This window comes from Talpa occidentalis, unplaced genomic scaffold (genome assembly GCF_014898055.3).
Source record: "Talpa occidentalis isolate TD23 unplaced genomic scaffold, MPIMG_talOcc4v2.1 talOcc4.7, whole genome shotgun sequence".
Classification (NCBI taxonomy): Eukaryota; Metazoa; Chordata; class Mammalia; order Eulipotyphla; family Talpidae; genus Talpa; species Talpa occidentalis.
The window spans coordinates 93751943-93776821 of NW_023605083.1; the positions used below are offsets into that span (position 1 = coordinate 93751943).

The 24879-nt window shown below is 41.8% G+C and overlaps 1 protein-coding gene across 1 annotated transcript in view; it reads right to left on the bottom strand.

Moving 5' to 3' along the window:
* Window positions 1-20927, bottom strand: part of MYH13 (myosin heavy chain 13) — a 47536-nt gene extending 26609 nt beyond the window's left edge. The window contains exons 1-17 of the mRNA XM_037493237.1: window positions 20724-20927; window positions 18750-18893; window positions 18512-18668; window positions 16874-16901; window positions 16674-16785; window positions 15462-15554; window positions 13531-13594; window positions 13343-13441; window positions 13125-13228; window positions 10039-10177; window positions 7241-7359; window positions 6387-6536; window positions 6117-6287; window positions 5143-5452; window positions 2386-2459; window positions 2204-2291; window positions 688-805 (exon numbers count right to left, since the gene is read on the bottom strand). Of these exons, the coding sequence (XP_037349134.1) occupies window positions 688-805; window positions 2204-2291; window positions 2386-2459; window positions 5143-5452; window positions 6117-6287; window positions 6387-6536; window positions 7241-7359; window positions 10039-10177; window positions 13125-13228; window positions 13343-13441; window positions 13531-13594; window positions 15462-15554; window positions 16674-16785; window positions 16874-16901; window positions 18512-18668; window positions 18750-18893; window positions 20724-20927 (2174 nt within the window). The remainder of the gene's footprint in view (window positions 1-687; window positions 806-2203; window positions 2292-2385; window positions 2460-5142; window positions 5453-6116; window positions 6288-6386; window positions 6537-7240; window positions 7360-10038; window positions 10178-13124; window positions 13229-13342; window positions 13442-13530; window positions 13595-15461; window positions 15555-16673; window positions 16786-16873; window positions 16902-18511; window positions 18669-18749; window positions 18894-20723) is intronic.
* Window positions 20928-24879: the final 3952 nt, after the last annotated feature.

Below are 24879 nucleotides of genomic sequence, written 5' to 3' on the forward strand. Positions count from 1 at the left end.
CGCTGGCAGCCGGGGAATGAACCAGAGCTGCAGAGGCTGAGAGCAGCCTCACAGCCCAGCGCTCAACCGCTGCCCCACCAGGGGAGGCCCTGGAGGAAATGGATTTTAATTTGATTTCAAAGAACCTTGACATCAGCTATGACCTGCAGGCGAATGGTCCTCTTCCATCTGGAGCATTCCCCTCCTCGCCATTCTGGACAAGGTCTGGACTATGGACCCAGATGACAATTGGGAGGAGAAAGTTGATCTAGAGCAGCAGGTCTCAACTGAGAGCAACTTGTACCCCCACAGGACACTGGACAATGTCTAGAGATATTTTTGTTTGTCACAGCTTGAGAGGATATGGTTTGCTAATGAAACTTTTGGAAGAGACTAGAGGTGCTGTTAGTCATACAACATGCAGGACAGTCCCTGCAATGAAAGGTCACCTGACCTCAAATGTCCATCATGTCCTCCTGTCCAGAGTCCAGCCAGGTGACAGCCACCTGGGGTCTGACCTTGGAACCACTTTGGGATGGACACACTCCCTGTGGGCAGAGGATCATCCTCCCTATCCCAGCAAAAGACAAAACTCATGGAAAGCATGGAAGGCTTGTGAGCTCGCCAGACGCTGAGCTCGTGGAGTGCCTCTGGGGAATATAGAACGAGCCCTCAAAAGGGGACAGATGCCAAGACAAGCTGACCTACCGCTGCTTGAAGTCTGCATAGAGGATGCGGCTGGGGAATCCTTTCCTGCAAATCCGGATGCCCTCGAGAACCCCGTTACAGCGCAGCTGGTGCATGACCAAGTAGTGGTCCATCACACCTGGGAGAGAATGCCCTGGGGCTGGTCAGTGACTTTTGCATTGTTTTGTTGTTGTTTTGTTGTGGTTTTCAATGGTTTAGCTACAAAGAAATGCTCCAACATACCCAAACTCTGAGAGAAAAGGTTTTTGGAACAACCTTTAAGATAAGGGGCCGAGGGTGATTAGAACCTGCGTACAGTCTCACTGTAGAAATGATCCCAACCTCTTAGAGACACTAGCACCCCAAAACCATGAGAATTCAACTCTACTCATGGCCTTTCACCCTGTAACTAGGTTCCGGAGAGGGCTGCGTGAGTATGCAATGGGTTTTGGTCTTCCCTTTAGGTAGCTTGAGATACCTCCCTGTTTCTACTCCAGGATGGGGATGTAAAATCTATCAGTTCTATCTCTTGTGGGAGAAAAGAGAGAAGGAGGTAGGGGCGGAGGGATGGCATACAGGGTAGCCATATGTTGACTGTTGAGCTCCTGTTCTGAGAGATAAGGGGAGCACCCCAGATTGAACAGAGGCAGAATGTTCAATCACAGACTGCAAGTGCAGCGCTGGAGGAGAACACCTTGAGGGTGAGTTACCTGGTAACCACAGAGCTATATGACTGTTTCTTCTTCTCTGTGACAAATGAGCCTGAAATATAGCTATACTCTAAGAATATTTGTGAACCTGGGTTTGGGGGACCATTAAATCTCTACTGAACTACACAGTGTTCTGTATCTGTATAGATATGCATCATGCATGGTTGATCCATGCAAATATGTACACAACATATTTGCATAAATTAACATTACGTGTATCTGATCCTCAGTTTTCTCATCTATAAGAAGGAGATAATTATACTGATCTGGCAGAGAACAGTTATAAGCAATGGAGATATTATAACAAAATTACTGCATCCTATAGGAGGCTCAGGGAATAGTTGTCATTGATGTTACTTTTATTTTGAAGTGCCTAAGGTGGGTACAAAATCTAGAGGTGTTTGACAGGGGAAAGAAGTCACAGAGCTCTTAAAGAACCTTATGAAAGTAATAAATATGTGCTATGGATGTTCTGGATAGGATTTCATGGTAGGGATGTCATATAAAAAATAGGAAGCTGCATTAAATTTAAATTTTAGGTAAATAATGAAGACTTTTTCAGTGTGTCCCAAATGTTACAATACTCATACTAATAAATTTTTATTGTTTATCTGGAATTCAAATTTAACTGGGCATCTGGTATTTTTATTTGCTAAATCTGGCAACACTATTTCATAGAGTACTTTGAAAAGTGATAAAGACTATAACCCTTTCCTCAGGGAAACGTATGTTCATTTGCATGCATGCACACACACACACGCACACACAACACACACACAATTGTACATATGTTTCAAGGAGTGCTGTTCCGATGGATTCCTACTCACCAGGAGTCTTGGTTTCATTGGGAATCAGACATCGAACAAAATGAGGGTGAGTGCTCTTTAAGTTGGTCATCAATTTGTTTAAATTTTCCTGAGGTACAAACAGAACAAGCACATTTACTTTAGCAAATGCCTGTTCACTAGGCAGAAAATCAACCAAAAGTTGAAAAGGCCAAAACACGAACCCTGAACACAGCTGATACCGTCTGGAAGGAGGAGCCCTTCTTCTTCCCGCCCTTCTTGCTTCCACCAGAGTCACCTGGAGACACAGGGGGCTGTCAGTTGCACCTGAGGACAAATGGGGGCTCCCCCTCTTGCCCCAGTTTTATTGAGATAGAATTGACACCTAATGTTGTGTAAATTTGAGATGCACCATATATTGATTTGATTGATATAGGTATGTATAGTGAAATGATCCCAATAAGTCTAGTTAATAGCTACCATCCCCTAGAGTTACAACTTTTTTTTTTCTTGTGATGACACCTTTTAAGATCTATTCTCTTCGCAACTTTCAAATATATGATAAGGCATTACTAATTTACTTACCAGGTTGTATATTACATTCCAGAACTTATTTATTTTATAATTGAAAATTGTACCTCTTCACCCATTTCCCCATCTCTGGCAACCACCAATCTGTTCTTTATGATGTGAGCTTTTTTTTTTTTTTTAGATTCCATTTATAAGTGAGATGATGCAACATTTGTTTTCTCTCTCTCACTAACTTCATTTAAGCATAATGGCTTCAAGTTTCGTCCATGTTATTACAAATGACAGGATTTCCTTTTTTATGACTGAATAATACTCACTCACTCATCTATTAGCTATCTCTTTGTCTCCCTGTCTACAGATACATTTTCTTGGTTCATTCATCTGTTGAGGGACACTCAGTTTGTTTCCATGTCTCGGCTATTATCAGTAATGTTCTGTGAACATGGGGCTGCAGATATCTGTTTGACACAGTGTTTTCACTTCCTGTGGCTATATTCCTAGAAACAGAATTGCTAGGTCATGTGATAGTTCTATTTTTAATTTTATGAGGAACCGCTGTAGTGTTTTCCACAGTCACTGTGCAAGTTTCCATTCCCACCAGCAGTGCACCAGCATTCCCTTTCTCAGTGGTGGGCCTCCTAAAACACCTCCTCCCTGCCCTAAAACGGGAGTTCTGCGATTCTTTTGACATAAGAGGGCTGGAGATTTTTTGTTTGTTTTGTTTTGTGTTCTTTTAAACATGTCTCTATACTACTCAAGTTTGGGAACATACTTTTATTGCTGATGGAATAACATGTGGGGTGGGGACATATGTGGGCGACATTTAACTGAGACTATGACTTAGACTCTCAGTATCGAAGGAGAATCTTTCCCTTTAGAAATCAGAAATGAAGCCCAGTTTAACAGCTGGCAAGATTGAAACATCCCTCTTAATGACTGCAGTTTCTGTCCTGCCTTTACCTCCTTTTATTCTTGAATCCCTGTTTATTTTGTAATGAGGAAGCAACTGGAAGTAATGCAGCTGATATTTCTCTCAAATATTCTACAAGTCATTTTTTTTTTCTATTTACTTAAAAGAAAAAAACAATTTAATTTGGAATCAGTGATATTGAGTCTACTATATCTGAGTGGCTCAATTTCTGGTATATAATCAAGGTTCAGTCTTGAAGGAAACATCTTGTCTCATTCTCCACCCCACTGCCACCACCCCCTCCAACTTCTTTGTCCCCAGATTGTAATCTGAACAAGTATTTGAGTAACAGGAGCGGTAGGAAATTCACTTTCTCAGATCCACACCCATGCCTTATATTTGATCTCTTCGTGTCCTCACTAAGGGAGATTATGCAATACAGTTACAGACATGTCCTGATTAGATTCAAAGATGATGCTTATTCAAGTTTAAACTGAAATGCGTTTTTGATATTCTACTGCCCAGAGTACACTAGACATTGATTTTTAAAATGATCTCCAATAGAATGAATGAGTGCATATATTTTCAAATTAAAGCACTACTTTGTTAAATTTATATATTTAAGAGAGTCCATAATTTTAAAATCCTATTTGACAATTGTATTTACTTACATGCACACATACATACATACATACACACACATGCAACCTTAGCAGATGATGCAGCTGTTTTGGGGAACAGTCTGGAAGTTCCTCAAAAAGTTAAAGATAGAGTAACCATTAGACTCAGCAATTTTAGTCTTAGGTATATATCCAAGAGACTTGAGAACATATGTCTGTCCACATACTATGAATATATGTTCATAATAACATTATTTACAAGAACCAAAAAGTGACAACCCAAATGTCCATCCACTGATGAATAGACTGACAAAATGTGTTATACACACAATGGAATATTACTCAACCAGAAAAAATACGTGGAAGTACTTTTTCAGGACACTGCATGGTCAAACCTTGAAAATATTATGCTAACTGAAGGAAGTCAGACACAAAAGACCATAGGGTGGATGATTGTATTTATATGGAATGTCTAGAATAAGCAAATCTATAGAGACAGCAGATGAATAGTTGCCAGGGGCCAGTGAAGGAGGTACTGGGAAGTGACTGCTAGTGGGATACAGGGTCAATGGAAAAGTGTTCTTGCAGTAAATAGTGGAGATGCTTGCGCAATCCTGTAAATATACTAAAAACTACTGAATTATTTAAAGGGTGAATTTTATGGTAAATAAATTATACCTCCATTAAAAAACTTAAAGAATGCGGTTCTGGCTGCCTCTTCTACTGAAAGACCCTGTTTTCCTGCATAGAACTGAATCTCCCAAGGAAGTGAAGAATAGGAGGAAGAAAAACTGGAGAGAAGAGATAAAGTAAGTCAAGCTCAACCTGCAGTTCATGTTTGACTATTGGCTCTTTATGAGCAGCTTTGGATTATGAGTAATTACACAAAGTTTGGTTTGAAGAGAGAGACAGAATCTCACCTGCTTCTGCACCAGCATAGTTGGAAAAAAGGAAGGACAGCAGCTTCAGTGAAGACTTCTGGTACAGCCCCACCACGGTCTCATTCAGGGGGTCCTTGTTCTTGTCAAGCCAGCCTGCAATGTTGTAGTCCACGGTGCCGGCGTAGTGCACCAGCGAGAAGTGGGCCTCGGCCTTGCCTTTGGCAGGCTTGGGCTTCTGGAAGTTGTTGGACTTGCCCAGGTGCTGGTCATACAGCTTGTTCTTGAAGGAGGTGTCTGTGGCCTTGGGGAACATGCACTCCTCTTCCAAGATGGAGAAGATGCCCATAGGCTAGAAGTAGGAAAACAGATGAAGTCTTAGCACTTAATAGAAACTTCCAAAAAGACTCCATTGCTTGCAGGAACCAGAAACAGCAGAGCTATTGCTGTTACTAGGACCACGAGGACATAAATACTATGAGGCTCTTGGTCTCATTGTTCTGATGACAGTACAGTGCTAGACATATAGTATGTGTTTAATGAATATTTGTTGAACAAAAGAACATGGTATGAAATTATGCATAACGACCTTATATACTTATTTCAACATGACTGGTGTTCAAAGGTTATGGTAATTCCTTTTTAAAAAGTTAACATCATCTGCTGTTTTCATAGTAATATTCATCCTAGCACCCCATTACATGATGATCCTTCTTTCTCTGGTCTTTGGACAAATTAGAGGTATGGAAATAACACCATCCCCCCTGGACACCTGTTCACTGTCTTGGTGATAAATGAGCCCTTGGATATTAACCACCCAGGCACCCCTTTAAGGTGTCTTATCACAATCTGGGTGCTTACAAATACTTTATCACAAGGGAATTCTGCTATCTGGACACTTGCAACCTAGAGAGTTGGGGTTGGGGGAACAGATGTATTAGCAGGGAAGAGTTAGAGCATGGAGGTGATGCTCCTAACCAAGGAGGAGCTATGCCTGGGGAGCAGCATTTCTCTACCTTCTCGATGAGCTCAATGCAGGCAGCCAGGTCCATCCCGAAGTCGATGAACTCCCACTCAATGCCTTCCTTCTTGTACTCCTCTTGTTCCAGCACGAACATGTGGTGGTTGAAAAACTGTTGCAGCTTCTCATTGGTGAAGTTGATGCACAGCTGCTCCAGGCTGTTGAACTGAGTGTTTCAAATACCAAAGGGGTTGAGTGAGTTTGAAAAATCCCTTGGGTATTTGGAAAAGTAGACACAAAGCTGTCATTTTCCCAAACCACTCACATCAAAGATCTCAAAACCAGCGATGTCCAAGACCCCGATGAAGTACTGCCTGGGCTGCTTGGTGTCCAGCTGCTGGTTGATGCGGGTGACCATCCACAGGAACATCTTCTCATAGATGGCTTTGGCCAGAGCACCCACTGAGTTGGTCACCTTGAAGAATTACCCATTCACCCCTCTAATTAGTGTCTTAGCAGTTGTATCAAGTTGAGACATCTGAAGTTGACAGAATGATGGTAAAAAATGTCTGGAGATCAGCAACTTCATATTGTCTGATCTAGTATTAAGTATTTCTGGAGCATTTGCCCAGCTCATGATTTCCTATCTCTGAACTACTCCTTTTACAAAGATAGTTTTCTAACAACTGTGATTATGAAACATGACACTAGCCCCGATCACACTTCATTGTACAAGAGGTGGACATTTGACCCTCTTTGGGTTAAGTGGAGTATCTCTCCTGAGAACTTAGAATTGGAATCAAAGACACTGGCCTCAGTGTCAGGAAGAGGCTGGAACCACAGAGATGTAAACTTGGGATCTCTGGGGTGGCATTGGCATGAGAGGTTGAGAAAGTTTATTTGCTTACTGAGGACAAAACAGAGGAGAGAGACAACAGCCCACTCAGCCCCAAAGAAGGAGGAGGAGAGCAACTGCCTGATTCCAGAATGCTCTTCAGATCCTGGCTCCAGACCCACATGGTACACAATGGACACACCTTGATTTGCAGTCTTTGAGTTACACGAGCATAGATTCTCCCTTAGTGCTGAAGCCAATGTCGTTAGTTTTTCTGACATTTTAAGATGATGGCTAAAATAGCAAAATATATCACTCAACTAGATTCGGAGTGTCTTCATTACCTGCTGGACATTTTGCCCTTTAGTGACATATTCATTCCCAACCTTCACCCTTGGACAGCACAGGCCTTTCAGCATTTCTGCAGAATTCAGACCCATCAGGTATCCAGCTTTGTCAGCCACTAAAGGAGGAGGAGAAATGACATCACACAAAAACAGCAGGTGCTAAAGTATCCAATATGAAATGTTTCCTATAATTCTTTTGAATGTGTTACGGTTTTTCATATACCAAGTGTGGAATTGTTGAATGAAACCTCAATCCTATAGTCTAGAGTTCCAGGTTTATAAGAACTTTCAATTTACCTTTTAATATGCAATCTTTAATAAAAGGTCTTTGTGTCCTACTGATTTTCAGAGCATCAAAAAACATATAATTGCAGAATGATATCAGAGGCTAATAATACAATAAAATGGTATATAAGAAGGCAACATTTGGAGAATTAACATGTTGAGTACCTACTTAATTTAAGCATAAAATCTTGACCCAGCCTTTAAGTGCCTGGATGGTCAAAAGCAGCCAAATAGTGGCAACTTCATGTAGTTCATTGGGAGTTCAGTTGACTCTGGGGTTGACCTGGCTACCTGAATGTATTTCATCAGCTCACTGAGCAAGCAGAGAAATGCTCTTCTTGGCTATAACTCCTCCTCAGTTGGGAACATCACCTCCTTGCTGGATGGGGAGGGAGGTCGGGTTAAGAAAAATCCGGGGCAGGGCCTCCCCGGTGGCGCAGCGGTTGAGCGCTGGGTTGTGAATCTGCCCGCGGCCTATGCAGCGCCGGTTCGATCCCCTGCTGCTCCCCGGCCACCAGAGGAGGGTCCCACATGGCGCGCAGACCTCTCCTGCCGCCCGCTGCTCCCCTCAGCAGTGTATTTCGGTCCTTCTGCCTGCTCTGCTCCCTGCTCTGTCTCTGGTGAATTCTCTCACCCTCCCATGCTTCTGACTGTACCCAGTGTATGTATAAACAAAACAAACAAACAAACAAATAAATAAATAAATAAAACACGCCTCTATTAAAAAAAATTAAAAAAAAAAAAATCCGGGGCAGCGTTTGGTAAGTCTTAATAAGAGGCCAAATGCAAGCTTTTCTCCTCGCTCACACTATCCTCTTCCTGCTCTGTCCCTTTAGGTAAAAGGTGCCATTATACATCTAGTCACTTAGCTTTGAAAGCTGGGGGTGATACCACCTTCTTTCTCACCCCTGACATGCCTTTGTTCAGACAGGCACTAAGTCCTGCTCAGTTCATCTTCAAAATAGCTGACATTGCTATTGTTCCCAAGAGTTGTGGAATAGTGGCAAAAAGCCTGGTTTCTAGAATCAAATTGTCTGGGTTAAACTTTGGTTTTGCTGCTGCTGCTTCTTTTTTGTATGAATTGTATCTTTTAAAAGAAAAGGTGATAACACTTTAATGTGTTTATATTAGGGCTAGTCAAATAAGATAAAAAACTCTTAAGTGAGGGGCCTCCCCGGTGGCACAGCGGTTGAGCGCTGGGTTGCAAAGCTGCCTGCAGCCTCTGCAGCGCCGGTTCGATCCCCTGCTGCTCCCCGGCCACCGGAGGAGGGTCCCACATGGCGCGCAGACCTCTCCTGCCGCCCGCTGCTCCCCTCAGCAGTGTATTTCATCAGTCTGCCTGTTCTGCTCCCCACTCTGGCTCTGGTGAATTCTCTCAACCTCCCGCGCTTCTGACTGTACCCAGTGCTTGTATAAATAAATAAATAAATAAATCTTTAAAAAAAAAACCTCTTAAGTGATTGTCATATAGTAGACCTTTATAATTTAAATGTATTTTTCCCACCATCATTCCTTGCATCTCTCTTTCTCTTTTCCTCCCCCCCCCACTTAACCTCAGAGTCCTCAGCATGTTTGTTGATGTCACTAGTTTTTAAAAGTGTTTTCCTGTTGTCAAATTGTCTGCTGTGTGGATGTCCACTATTTGTTTTTATCATTCATGAGTTTGCTTCTTTCTACCTCAGTTCTGCATTTGTATACTGGGGGACAGCGACAATACCTAGGTTATTGGTTTTCTGAAGCATGCCTGATGTATAATGAGCACTCTCAGTGGTAACTTATATTGGTCCCCTTTGAAATTTCTCCTTCCGCCTTTCCTAGGCTCTATCTGCTCTTAATCAGAGCTGGGAAAGGGCTTGAGACCCAGCTGTGATATATCGCCATATAATCAACACTGACTATTCCACACTCTTGGTGAGTTTGACTGTTCATCGGTTAATCCCAGGTTGTCATACATCCTCCCCTTGCTACTTGGTACATGAGTGATTTCTGGTGCCTACCATATATATTCTAAACCATTTATTTCTGGCACCAAAGACCTTTCCAAAGGAATGTAGAGAAATCACTTCATAATTCTCCTCTCTTACAGATCTACTAAGCAGACCCTCTACTCTAGCCAAAGTGGACCACTCTCTGCTCCTCAGCCATCACATTCCTTCCTCTGCCCTTTTGCTCATTATATTTCTTCTAGCTGGACTACCCTTCTCCATACCCTTTCAGAATCCTACACATCCTTCAAAGTCCAAGTCCATCCCACTCAGAAGTATGTCTTGCTTGGAACACTTGGAGTTCTCTTCTGTCACTTAGCATGCACCACAGGGAAAGCAGGACTCCAAGATGGCCCCAGAATTTGCCCCCCAGATGTACATTCCTTGTATAACCTGCTCCACTAGCATGTGGGTGGAGCCTGTGAATGTGATGGGATAGCACTCCTGAGAGCACAGGTTCATCTCATTTGGCCCAGCCTACATATGAACACAGGTGGAGGTCAAACCCTTCCCCTTTCTAGTCACCTTCGGTGCCATCTGGCTCTGCCTGCTCCTCACGCTGCTTCTGCTTGAACTTCATGTTCCCGTAGTGCATCACGGCCCCTGTCAGCTTGTAGATTCCAACTTTCTCATCTGAGCTGAAGCCCAGGATGTCAATGGCATTCTGGCAATTAAAAAAAAAAAAGAACAGCCATCACAATAGGACTCAGGAATCCAAATGCAGCTTATTTTTGGCAAAGACCTCACCCTTTTGTATAGTACATGAGACAGTATTTGCCTGAATAAGTAGCTGACTGGTAGGGTATGGTAAATTAGGATCACAATCACTTCTTTAACATGATTTTGTGGGTAGAAATTTGGGAAGAAAATGTGAACAATCTGTTTTCTTCTTCCAATAATTGATTATAATCCTTTACCACTGTTTGTAGATGCGGGAGCTGTTTTCTAGATAAGGGCACTGGGATCCACCATGGGACACTGGGAGAAGGAGGTCTCATGGGTAGAGTCCAAGAAATAGACCAGACCAACAGGTTGAGAGTTGTAATTGTAATCTAGGAATTCTGGTGTTGTTCAGAATCAAGGCAACATACACCATAGAATATTATAATTGGAAGGGAAGATAATCAAAGGCTACTCCATCATTGTTAGAATGAAAAAGGAGCTAACTTTTGAAGACCTCGGTATGTGCTTTGGGCACCACCTGTGTGCTATTTCATGAAATTCTCATGAGATGAGAGAATGTGGAGAAAGAGGAATTTGGACTTACTCTTACCTTACCTTACCAAATTACCTTTAAGGTAATTTGGACTTACCTTAAAAAAAAATGGAAATACTATATGATCCAGCAATCCCACTCTTGAGCATCTAACTAAAAATGTGAAACCATCAATTCAAAAATCTATGTGCTTTACAAGTTTTTTGCAGCATTGTTTATATGAGGTGGGACATGGAAGCAACCTAAATACCCATTGATAGAAGATCAAGAAAATGTGGTATAGCCACACAATGGAATACTATTCAGGCATAAGGAAAGACAAAATGTTGCCATTTAGAGCAAAATGAAAGGAGGTTGATGGAATTATGTGTTGTAAAACAAGTCAAAATGCAAAGATAAATACTGGAATTTTACACAGATGATTCCACAAAGTAAAATACTTTTAAAAACTTAGTAATTAATAAATGAAATAAGATTTCTAAGATTAATAGAGAAAGAAAGGATCAAAGGAGACATAAGGAATGGTAGTGGGGGAAAAAAAATCCCCATAAGAACTCTACAGGCATGCAGATGTTTTCAAATTTCTAGAAGAAATGAGGTTCTAAAAGGATAAATAATCTCCCCCCACAATCCATGCAGGCAGAATGTGTTGAAACTGGCAGTGGACCCAAGGGCTAGGTCACTCCAAAGCCGGCAAGGGATGACTTGATTTTAGAACTACTTTGCTCATCTTCCATCACAATGTTTCAACTAGAAATTCCTTCTTTGGGGTACACATATTGATTATGCAGTGGGGTTTGTGGTCTGAGCCCAAACAATGTCCACTGATGGTATTTTCTGCTCTTGTCTGGTGACACTGACCTACTGGGTCAGTAGATGGTACTGAAAAGTGAGGCACTCTTGGGGTCCCCTTTTGGGTGAGGGACAGTCCATGCCAAGCTGACTGAGGGGTGGAGGGAATCTGAGACCTTGATGGCCACCTTAGATGTGTGTCCCACCCCAGATTATGCTCCAGGGAGGGGTGCTATAGCTTAAAAGAGAAAGACTTTCACTAAACTGGAGGGAACCCGGAGAAAACACGATGCCTATTTTGCCTCTTGGAAAATGCAGTCCTTTGGGGATGAGGCACCCCCCCCTTTTCCTGGGCCATAAGCCACGACCTATGAGAAGTTGTATAGGAGGGAGGGGCAGCAGCAGGAGGTACTATTATGGGTGAGGAGCTGAGACACCTTTGGCAACTTTTAGAATTACTCTGGAGGACTTTCTTGGCACTGGAGGGCTTGCATCAGTCTTTAGCCCTTCCTATACTCATCACTTGGCTAAGTCTGGGGAAACTTGGTTAAAAATATGTAATGGCTAGACTTACCTGACCTTTATTTGCTTGAGAACATTTTCCACTTGCCTTAAGCAAAGAGTGTCACCTGGGAATGTCACTAAATGAAGGCAATTGAGCTGGGTGTGGGGCAATGTCCCTAGAATATTGGCCAAGATCCTTTCCATCAGTTCAAGTAGCTTCTGTGAGGGTGAAGCCAGGAGGGATGGTGATGAATTGCTCAGAGTTGGTGTGTTTTAGTTAAAAATGCAAGCTCTGGGTTTGGGCAGACCTGGGCTCAAACACTCTCCCTGTCATTAATAGACTTTGTATCTCCAGGCAAACTGTGTATTTATTCTAAGACTCAGTTTCTTTGTTTTTGGGGGGCAATAGAGGTACCTATCCTAGAGGTTTTTTTTTTTTTTTTGAGACCTAAATGAAATAATCCAGGTCATTTGTCTCAGTTCCTATCACTTATAAGAGCCCAATACATTAGTAGTTGTTATTATAGTTATTTTTAAACCTGAATATACTCCTCAAAGCTGAAGGCCAGAGGCCTGGAAGGCCTGCTGAGGAGCTGGGTATGTCATGTGCATCTGAGATAGCAGGTAGGGAGGAATGGAGTGGCTGCCACAGAGTGGGGTTGGTCTTGCCTGCTTTATACTTTTCTGTATGTTCTAGCTTTTCTTACAGAATCCTCTAGATGGTTTTGTAACATGAAAATTTCTAACAAAATCTTTTAAAACCTCACACATGAATTTACTCTAAAATGCTAGAGAATGGAACTGAAGATCTGCTTTGAACAACTTTTTGAATTCCCATTTCGCTTCCTTCAGAATGAGAATATAATTCACTGACTGCATCCCAGACTTGGGGTGAACAAGTTTTTGAATTTCTAGAACAACTTTTTGAATTTCCCATTCTGAGTTGGTGCTCAGTGGGAGGCTGCAATCTGTAGGAGCTCACTGAGCTCCTGGATCTAGTCATTCAACTTCCCTAGATCCAGTTTTCTCATTAGATCACTAAGGTGCCTCAACATGAAAATCCACAATAATTCTGTGCTTAAACAAACAAAATGCTTACATCTGTCGCCAAAAGTTCTTCGCTGTCATCAATGCTGGCCACCGTGACCTCTCCTTGGCTCACAAAGGGGAAGTCAAAGGGATTGGTTGAAATCAGAAGCAGGTCTGTGAAGCATGAAGATCCTGTTAGTCTTCACCCTCACGTACTCTATTATTAATATTTCCCCCCCCCCCAATATGACTGACTGGGAATATGAAACCATTCTCCTAAGAACTTACCAATTAATTCTGGCTTCTTGTTTGACATGATTTGGTAAAAAATATGGTAACTTCTCTCACTGGATAACTGAAATGTCACTCTGGATTTTTCCAAAAGATCTAAGGTAATAAGAAATGACATGATTTCAGGTTTGCAGGAGATGCCTCTGTGGTCAAATGCTAAGGTTCCAGGGAATGTTTGGACTCACAGGTTTCGATGTCTGCAGATGCGAGCTTTCCCGTGGCTCCAAAATGAATCCGAATGAACTTCCCCTGTTCAATGGCAGGTTGACAAACACCACAGTTGTTTTAGTTCCATTATTTTATTTCTATGTGCCTGATCTCTATTAGGTGCTACCGTGGATGATGGGAAGTGGAGGGTCAGGGAGGAAGTGGTACCAGAAGTGGGAGAACTTCTCTCCTCCCTGTTTGTCTGGCATCTGGAATCCCCAAGCTGGGTTGACCAAGACTCAGGTAGCTCTGGCCAGTGTCCTGGGCCCTGTTACTACAGCTCAGGAGATGCTGGGACAGCCTTGTTCTTGACTTTCTGGACTTTGCCCTGCTCTCTTTTACCAGGAATCTCAAACTCTCTGCAAATCCTTTGAATTGGTAACCTGATTGAGCTGTCTCTGTCTGACTTTTTTTTTGCTCCCAGTTATTACTTCTGAGATTTCTAGCCACAATTTCCCTTACTGCTTACTACAGGCAAAACTAGCCCTAGGTTCAGACAGGTCCCTAGCTCCCAAAAGACTTATTCGTGGTCTGTGTTGCCTCCTTCCACCCCCAATTTCAGAAAGAAAGAGGTGAAACTGTGTGTGTGTGTGTGCCCACTCCCTTCTTACACTATCTGCTTACTTAATCTCTACCACACTGTGAACAAATTTATGGGCAAAACATTGTTTTGCTTGTTCACCCCAAGTCTGGGATGCAGTCAGTGAATTATATTCTCATTCTGAAGGAAGCCTAAGAAGAGTTAGTAAAGGGTCAGTAGAACTATGTGTGAATTATAAGCATTGGTTGTTCAGGATTTTTAGATGTTAATGGAAGATGATAGAAGTCACCTTTAACCTGTAAATGTTTAAGAGGGTGGAAGGTGGGCAGAATAAGCAGACTAACTCTGACTTGTAGGTCAAGACCAAGAGGAGAGGGCTTTGAACTCAATAAATGAGAGTAAATAGGGAGGGCCTATAGGCATTGTCTTCCACGCTAGGCTGACGCCTGGTGGACACAGTAGCTAACATGGTCCGAATGTGTGTGACACATCTCTGTGTGACATGCATTCAGAACCCCTTCAAGGGAGAGTTTAACTGTGTACCTAGGAAGACAGATGTGCACAAGGGCAATGCACAGAGGACCAAGGCCAATAAAAGGTCATGGTCAGAGCCACTGTCTTACATGCCTCTCTCCTTCCTCATCAATAACCATTTTATCTTGGAGAGGTGACCATAAAATGCAAGCTTGTGATTATCCAACTACTGAGAATTGTGAGTTCTGATGGATGTTTGCAACCACAGGCACACACACATGAGGGCTTCACCTCTGGGTGTTTATCCACTGGCTAGTGAAATTAAGTAGAGGGTTGGATGATTCTGGTTTTTTTTTTTTTTTTTTTTTTTTTTTTGCCACTGTGGAAATAAATGCCACTTTGGTTGAGCTAATCTTTAGTACTTACTGAAGGATGGAACATAGCTTTCAATATATTCCAAATCAACTTATTCTGAATTTTTGAACTCTTTTCCTTTCACTGGATTTTCCCACTCCAATGCCTCCTTCTTTGGAGCAAGTCAAATCTGCTAATTTAATTCACAAATGTTTCTGTGGCTAATAAGCAATGGACGTTGCTTGATGGACTTCTGCATTTCAAACTGCTTCCACCTAGAGCAACCAATTTTGGCATAAATCAATTGTTCTTTACTTGTGGGATGTGAATCACTCTGATAGTTAAATCCTCCCTCTGCCAGGGAACAAACCAACATGTTTTTCAAAGTGTATCAGAATATCTCAGCGGAGTAAATTGACCTGAATATTGGGGTTGTAAAGGAAGGTCAGGTATACCAGTTTATGTGGCATTTTTTCATATCCAGCATTTGAGGAATAGGTTTGGTTTTGGGGATTAGTTGAGAATTTGACAGGGCCTTACAAATCTTGAGGAGTTGTCATTCCTCACGGTCTTGGCATTTCCAAAGGCCTCTAGCAGGGGGTTGGCCTGGATGATCTGATCTTCCAGGGTTCCCTAATAATAAACAATGGGAAAAGAGTGAAACCTTTTCTGAGGGAACTGCTTTTTTGTTTATTTATTTTTAATATTTTATTTTATATAATTCTTACATCATTTTTCATTTTCGCATAATGTATGCATTTTCATTTTGGTTATATTCCCCATGCAATTCCCACCCCCCTTATTTTGACCCTAGAAACCACTTTTGAAGAAACTTGGTGACTTGAAAGTGTGGGTGTTCTGGGCAGGTTCCAAGGATAGATGGTAACCAGCCCTAACTAGTGGCCAGTGCAGACATGCAGAGGTACCCACAGGTCCACTTCCACCCTGAGGAGACTTCAACAATTCCTATCCTAGAAAAGACCATACTATAGAATATCAAAGTGACTTCCACTCATGCCAGATTCCAGGCCCTTCCATCTCAATTATTTCTAGACCACCCCTTTCTTTCTAATAATGTTTCATTATAAATCATGGATCCTTAGAATATATGCCTCTCTGACTGTATGCATGGTGGCCCACCTTTGGGTTCAGGAATAGAAATAGAACATGAACAATGAAAGTGACCCAAGAGATTAAGTGGTAGAATCAATGGTTATCAAACATTTTTTTAAGAAGCAAAAAACATTTCATCAGAATTTTTTCTCAGGAGTCTACTTATAGAAAAAAGACTTTTCCCCTCATTCTCTATCATGACTTCTTCTTGGACTCCAGAATAGTTTGGAAACTACTATATAATTCAGTGGTTCTCAAAGTGTGATCCCTGGACCAGCAATGTGAATATTGGGAACATGTTAGAAATGCAAAATATCAGGATTTTGGGTGTGAGCTAGGTATGGGAACCAGCAATCAGTAGTTAATAAGCCCTTCTGGTGACCATAAGATGCATTCCAGTTTGAAGTCCACTGGCCTAAACCATTCCTTCTCCACAGGAGGATTTGGTTAGTTGGCTTTTTCTGTTGGAATCAGGGCTAGAACGTAAGTCCACTCAGTAGAAGTTCTGTAAACACCTATGGGGCAAGGCCTTGAGCTGTGTATCTCTGCTAAACACAGAGCCCTGGGTACATTTGGTATCCACCTAGTATTTAAGGTAGGCTTATACTAGCAAGCCTCTGGGTGTAAGGAGCTACTCACCTGCATTTTGCCAGGTTGTTGCTCTTTCTTTTTGTCCCCAGTAACTGCAATTGTTGCAAAATACTGGATGACACGCTTGGTGTTCACCGTCTTCCCAGCCCCGGATTCTCCACTGTCAATTTAAAAGTAATGAGGTAAAGGAGAGTGCAAGGGATGGATCTGACTTCTAAGTCATCATGGTGCAAACATGGACTACTCACGTGATGAGGATAGACTGGTTGTCTCGATCTAGAAGTACAAAGGGAAGCAAAACAAAATGATTAACAGAAAATAAAAATCAGTGAGAATTGGTAGCTCAAATACATTAGTCCTAGTTCTGGCTTTGACATCAACTGCTGATGATTTGGACATATCTAATCTTCCTGAGATAATTTGTACAGATTTCCCAAATGGAAGATGATAACACAGGCAGCTTTGAAGGTAGACATTGTGAAAATTATTCATGTTTACCATCTTTAAACTTCACTAGTTCTTCCTAATTTCTCCTTGTAATGAAGAAAGCAAGCCTCAGACTCAGTGTTTGTGAGAAGGCAGTGCTTCCCATTAGGATATGTGGACACTGATATGTGTCATTGCCTTTTTCTTCTCCCATTACCTTCCCCTTGTGGAAATAACAATGATCTTCCATTTATAACAGTGTTATGGGTTGAGTTACGTCCCTCTCTCCTCTCAACAAATTTATATGTTGAAGTCCTAGCCCCCAGTACTTCAATGTAAGCTTATTTTGGAAATGGGATCCTGGCAGATGTAACTAGTAAAGACAAGCTCTTACTGGAGTAAGTGGCACCAAATCCAAAATAACTGAAATCTTCATGAAAAGGGGAAATTTGGAGAAGATGCAACCACCTTCATAGCACCATGTGAAGATGAAGGTGGAGAACAAGTCAAGGAAAGACCAAGATTGCTATCAAAGCACCAGAAGCTCAGAGAAAAGAGACATGGACAAGATTCTGCCTCACAGTCCTTGGGAGGAGTCAACTAAGCCAACAGCATGAACTTGGATTTCTGGTCTCCAGAACTGTGGGATAATAAATTTCTGTTGGTCAAGCCACCTAGTTTGTGATGCTTTTCTATGGCAGCCCCCCAAACCTAAAACACATGGTGATATTAACCTTCCTTTTAAAACTGATGCAACATCAGTCAGTTTAAAGGAAATTATTAAGTATGCAGAAATGACCAGGGCTATGAATGCGAGACAGAAATGACTGAAGCTTGGGCAACATCACACTAGATGTCTTTTAAATGTCTTCAGGTCTCAGATGCCTGCTTCTACTTCTTGTATCTGCACCAAGTCAGGTGAAAGTTGAAAAGACAGAAGTGATACTAAGTATGATGGTGTGATAGCAGTCCCACATTTCTATTTCCTATCCCATTCTGGGAATTAGGGAGGAGAAAGAAGAGCATGGGTTTGGGGAAAAAGACAGGTGAAGGGACATTATTATGTGCATTTCTTCAATTTTGCATTCCTCAGTGGCTACTAACAGAGTCTCCCTTTCAAGTGTTTCCATGTTGGGTGTGTTTTTGAAGGTGGGTAGGGGGAGAGTGTCTCCTTGTGTTCCACATCCCTCCAAGTCAGCATGTGAAGCGAGGCTTCATGATTGAGCACTGGTGATTTAGTCCTGAGCACTGGTGTATGCACCATGAATAGAAATGGAAACATTGCATTTACAAACCCCCTGATTTTCCATCATGAAGCCATCGGAATATCTCACATTCATTTTGATCTTTGCACTATTCGGATAATCAAGGCCTGGGAGAATTTGAGTAATTAATTATAAACAAATCCAGTCAGAGGACTTAGCTAATTGACTGAAATATGGATTAAAGAAATGACTCACCAGTCAGCATGAACTGATAGGCATTGTCAGAGATGGAGAAGATGTGGGGCGGGGCCTCCTGACGCTTCTTGCCTCTGTAGGCAGCCACCACCTCAGGGTTGTACACTGGCAGCCACTTGTAGGGGTTGACAGTGACACAGAAGAGGCCTGAGTAGGTCTGAGAAAAATCAGAAAATGCAACCTGTCGGTCTTGTATTTACCCAGAGATAAAATAAAAATAGAAATGAATTGCACTCACGTAGATCATCCAGGCTGCATAGCGCTCTTTGAGATTGTACAGCACAGCAGGCTCGTGCAGGTGGGTCATCATGGCCATGTCCTCGATCTTGTCAAATTTGGGAGGGTTCATGGGGAAGACTTGGTCACTGTTCAGACTGAGTGTCTGGTATTGAGAGGGAAAATGTGTCATAAGTGGTATGCGCTGATCCATCCCCCATCCTACTGGTGTAGTGGCAGTAGTGAGATACTGGGGTACAATTACTCTGCCAGCATGGGCAACTTTATGACTCAGTTCTTTACCCAGATGTGATCACAAATAACTGACTTAATTAACCTAATTCTGGTCAAAATGCCTAACCAATTCTGGTTGATGCCCTGAGTCAGCTTGACATCCTGTGTGTCAGGAGTATGTTACAGATGTGCGGAGCTCTAGAGCCCCTCAATGCTCAGGCCAGGTGGGACTCAGGATGGCAGCTTGCCTTTTTTACCCCATTTGCTGTGAATGTTGCAATGAGACAAAATGTTGGGTGTTTGAAAGAACTCCAATATATCCTGGGCATCTCCACTTCAGTCCCTTTGCACATGTGGTCCTTCGGAATATCTTCGTTGAAATAATGCCCAAGCTCTTGAAGCACCAGCTCCTCCATGACTTGCTTCCTTTCTCCCCTGTCTTTTCAAGCCATCCATAATTCCTTCTACTTCTGTTCTGAATCTTAAAATATTTGGACTTGCAATAGAAGCCATGGCTGAACAGTATTTTGAGAATTTTATTGAATTTCCCTCTCTCTGGATCCCCTACTTCCCCTCCAAGCATAAAGAGGATTTTGCATTCAATTACTTTGGAGAGGGAGAAAATAGGGCAGAAAAGAGAAAGAGCCTGTAAGGTTTTCTGGCCTTTGTTTTCCAAATTCAGTCCTTAGAAGAGCTTTGAGGGTTTTATTTAAATGATAAAAGGAAAGAAATTTATTGACAGAGACCAAATTTCTTGGGGAAAGGAGACCTTTTTACCCCACTACCCTGCACTAGACAGACACCCAGGATGACAAGATGGGAAATATATGTAATCTGAAGCCTCAGGGACTGGCACTTGTTTTTTAGCAGATCCCTCAGGGTGGCAGCGGGACCCAAGTGTTCCATGTAATGTTCTGAAAATATAACCCCAAGAATGACTGAAGAATTTTGATTTCTAGACCAGTGAACAGAAACTGAAATCAGAGTTAATTTCAGTAATAATGATAACAATAGTAGTAATATAGATATGTTGATTAAGAATGGTGCACACCTCAAACCCATGTTATAGTGCAATGTTACATTGATAAAAAGTAAAATAATTCTAATATATATATAAATGTATATATATATACACAAGCATGTATAAAGTGTATATTTACATATACACATACTCCTGACCTTATATAACATTGTAATGCAATAATAGTTCAAAAGAGAGTTTAAAAAATAATAATAAAAGAAAGATCTGCCTTATAGCTGATTTTCTGAAATTCCACCTGCCATGCACATCTTAATTCCTATATGAAATGACAAACTTTGGGACACAGGTGCTGAGATGTGCTTATATTTGCAAAGTGATATACCTAGCTGTGGTGGCTGTCCAGTAGGTATTGAAATGACCGTGTGTTTTATTCTCTGTCATTGAACTGACAATGGCTCTGGAGCTCCCTCTGCAGGTCACTTGGCAGCCCAGAAAGTTGGCCCACCCAGGAGCAATCAATCAGCCTCAATTTCTCCCTTTAAGAGGGAACCTTCTTACCCTCACCCTTTCTCCAAAGCAAACTTCACAAAATTCTTGAAGTCCAAGTTCTTAGGGAAGGAGTGAAGGTATTTTTAAGGCAGTTACCACCTGCCATTTACTACAAAATAGATAAATGTATGAATGTAAATTTTGTTCCATTTTTAGATTTCTAAGGGCCACCATGTAATTTCCAATATTCCACTCCAAAGGGAAACAAGGATGCCTGAGATCAACACTTACCCGATCATCCAGGGTCTTGACTGTGACTTTGTCATTTTCCCTGCTCTGGATCATACCTTTCACATACATTTCCTTATCATCCACTGCAAAGCAGGCTTTCTTAGAATCGAAAGGGCGATTCTGATCTTCAATTCTCTCTTTTTCTGGTTTCCGCAGGTAGGGAGCTGCTTCTCCAAAAATGGCCATCTCTGCATCAGAACTCATGGCTGCAGGATTCTGGGAAAAGAGGGGGGCTGCTGGGTTTGGAGCCTATGACTCCTGAAACTGGGACCTCACCCTGTTAGGTCCTTTCAGACAGGGGGCCAGATTCAAAGACACCTGGGATTTACCTTGGTCCAGAAGGATCTAGAGGGGTTAGAATAGGCAAGTGGGAATGAACATATTTTACTCTGAGAAAAAGTCTATTCATCTTTGAGCTTTGATTTTGGGAATCTCTCTCAGTTTAGTCCCACATGTGGAAGTCTGACAAATCAGACAAAGCCAAGGTGAACCCAGTAAAGGTGTCCTTAGGAAGAACTTCCTGTTTGGACCCTCAGTGTCATCCCCAGATCTTAAGGAAGCCTGAAAAGAATTATTGGCATGTTAATAATGCCTAGTAGAAATGTCATACAGTTCAGTGAAAAGCAAATGGCTTGAACATAAATACTTGCCACGCTCGGCTTGTTTAGCTAATGACAGGTAGCAAGGTGATGGGGGGCACGCATGACGCAATAGTTCTGACCTTGAACATGTACCAGAATTACCCCCAGGGCTTGTTAAAACACAGATTGCTGTGCCAAACACAATCGTTTCTGATTCAGTAGGTTGGAGTACTAAGAGTGTATTTCTAGCAAGTTTCTCGGTGCCATGGATGCGACTGGTCCAGGCACTACACTCTGAACTGCTGTCCTAAGCCTTCCTAGAGAAAGAGCGGTCTTTGCATCAGCCCCACCCAAGAGTCGGTTAGAAATGCAGACTCTCAGACCGACTCCACATTACAGAATACAGGCTATCTTTGTATTTCACAAGATCTTCGGGTGATTTCTATGCATAGTTGAGTTGGAAAGCACTGGGCGGTGGTCTCCAAACTTCTGCTTTGTGTAGTAGGGGCAGGGATAGAGAAACCCTTGAATTGGATTTATTCCTGCCTTAGAACTCACTGCCTGCCCTTGTGTGTGTGTACGTGTGCATGTGCGTGTCATACAAGTGTCTTTCTGTCTCTCTCATCCCTCCTGTTAACCTCTCCCCAAACTGTTGTACCTTTCCTATGCTTTGAAATAAAAAATCTTAGTCATCCACCTTGAATCTGGTGAAACAACCTCACTTCTCTGGTCTGCTTAAAGCAAGGAAGCAAGGCTCGTTCACTTCTAAGTCCTCACAGGTTATGTGGCTTTAGGATTCCTTTTCCTCACCCTCATTTGCTTCTCCTGTTCCCTCTGGGTCTCTTTCCCTCCAGTTTCCTCTACTTCTTCCCCACTCCCCCACGTCTCACCCCCTCCCCCTCTCTTTTTCTCCTATTTTCATTCCAACTTGTTCTGTAACTGACCATAAAATGCAGTTCAATTACATACCCAGTTCAATTACATATTCCCACTTCTTTAAGAGAAGTTCATATTTTTTGAATAAGGCCTTTCATGTTTTCTAATAAACGTGGGACATTGAACATTTTACAGTTTTTTCTTAGAAGTGACCTTGCCTTGTCTCATCCTTTATGAAACTGCTCTTCACTGATGTCTGTCAATAGCCCTTCTGGAGGTTTCCTGGGGTTCTGCTCTTACTGAATCATTTCTGCTTCTCTCTGGGCATTATTCAGATACACTGCATTTTAGTTTTAGTTTGACAGGTGACTTTTTGAACTACCTTTGGGGTCAGAGTTAAGCTTTCATAATAAGGGGCTGGAAATATCTGCAATACAATATCTGCAAAGCAGGCCCTGGCTTGTAGTCACTGTGCCAGTTGAAATTTTCTCTGTTACTAGTTGGGGAATGATAAAGAATTTGCCCAGATTGCATCTCCCTCCTCTGAAAGTAGCCCCTAGTATGATTGTGGTTTAAGCAGGTTTTACTACAGCCATAGTTTTCTTGTCCTTCACACTTTTTAGTTAAGATTTTTATTTATTTATACAAGCACTGGGTACAGTCAGAAGCACAGGAGGGTGAGACAATTCACCAGAGCCAGAGCGGGGAGCAGAGCAGGGAGACTGACGAATTACACTGCTGAGGGGAGCAGCAGGAGGGACAGGAGAGGTCTGCGCGCCATGTGGGACCCTCGGCGGCCAGGGATCGAACCAGCGCTACAGAGGCTGCAGGCAGCTTCACAACCCAGCGCTCAACCGCTGCGCCACCGGGGAGGCCCTCCTTCACACTCTTAAAATGCTTTAGTACCCAATGTGCTTTGATTTATATAGGTCATATCTACCTATATGTGTTAGAAATTGAAATTGAGGTCATTTAAGCATACTTGCTAATCCATTTAGAATGACTATCAAATATTTTACATAATAACATCAACTTAAATAAATAATATTTTTATGAAACTGACTAATTTCCAAACAAAAAAAAAATGGGGGGCCTGCCCTGGTGGCACAGGCAGTTGAACGCAGTGCTGTGAAGCTGTCCGCAGTCTCTGCAGCACTGGTTCTATCCCGGCCGGCGAGAATTCCACAAGGTGCTGCAGACCACTCCTGTCTCGCCCGCTGCTCCCCTCAGCAGTGTATTTCAGTCAATTTGCCTGTTCTGTTCCCCGCTCTGTCTCTACTGAATCCTCTCATCCTCCCATGCATCTGGCCTGTACCCCGGTTCTTGTATTCATGAATAAATAAATTTAAGAAATAAAAATAAAAAATAATGAAAAAATTTTAAATTGGGAAGTTTATCACTGTTTTTCAAGTTTACAATTTTTTAAATATCTGCTGAATAGAGGACCTCTGTATTTTCATGTTTGTTGCTGTATTTTTTGTTTGTTTAAGAAAACATAGAAATCTGGCCGCACATAGTTATGTGATTTTTAAAAAGAAAGAGTTTTCATCATTCCACCCCCCCAAATAATTGTGAATATTCTTCTTAGGTACTATCCCCAAACTTGACAGGTGCTTGTTTCTTAAAGGCTAGTGTTGTAATGGGGAGTCTGAAATCATGTCAACAAATGTATTTTTGTTATTTTATAATTTATTGTTCTGACTTGAACTTTGAATGGATCTTTTGAACATATTACATTGGTTATGTGGAAGGCATTGGCCCAATGAGTAACATAGAATTTCCAAATGTTGACAGGTTTCATTAGAATATATGGAAAAAAATCACAATCATTACCAATATGGATCTCATTAGAAGATTTTTTAAATGTTAGGATATTGTCAAGCCAACGGTGGCAGAAACAAATATTTCAAAGTTCTAATTTTTCCTTGCAAGCTCAAGTATTTGTTAGTAACAAAATAATGTCATGTTTTGTTTTTCTTGAAATGAAAGCACACTTCATTTCTTCTCAAGAAAATGCCAAATATCCAAGTCTGAATAACCATAGTTTGTGAAAAATGTGAAAAAACAGAATCAATAAAATAGGGTGATACAGGTGCAATATTGTGGATTTATAAGAAAAATACCTTCTTGGTCATTCAATTGACAAAAATTTAGTTTTCACACATATTTGGTTTTCATCCAGAGTTGTTTTATTTTTAAAGATTTATTTATTTATGCATAGGAGAACTGGGGCATCCAGAGTTCTAATTAACAGCTCCCCTTTACATTTCCTAAGAGTTGGGAGTGATAAAAGTATCTCTTGTTTTGTTAATGAAGGTAACTTGGAAAACACCTGGGGGGGGGGGGTGGAAGGGTGGTTGCCAGAGAAACCATCTGAATGTATGGTTGGAACTTCCAGCCCCACCTTCCAGACCTCCAGGGAGTGGAGAGGGGCTGGATCAGTGGCCAAGATTTTAGTCACTCATGCTTATTTAATGAAGCCTCAATAATGCCCAAGAGGAAGGGGCCTCGGGAGAGTTTCCAAGCTGGTGAACACATGAAGAGTCTTGTTGAAATTCATATTCTAATTTAGCAGGTCTGGGGGAGAGTTTGAGATTTTGAATGTCTAACAAATGTCTTAACTGACATTGATGTAGATGTTTCCATAGCAATTGTAAAGGGTAACTTTTAAAAGCAATTTTAAGGGAAACAAGAGTCGA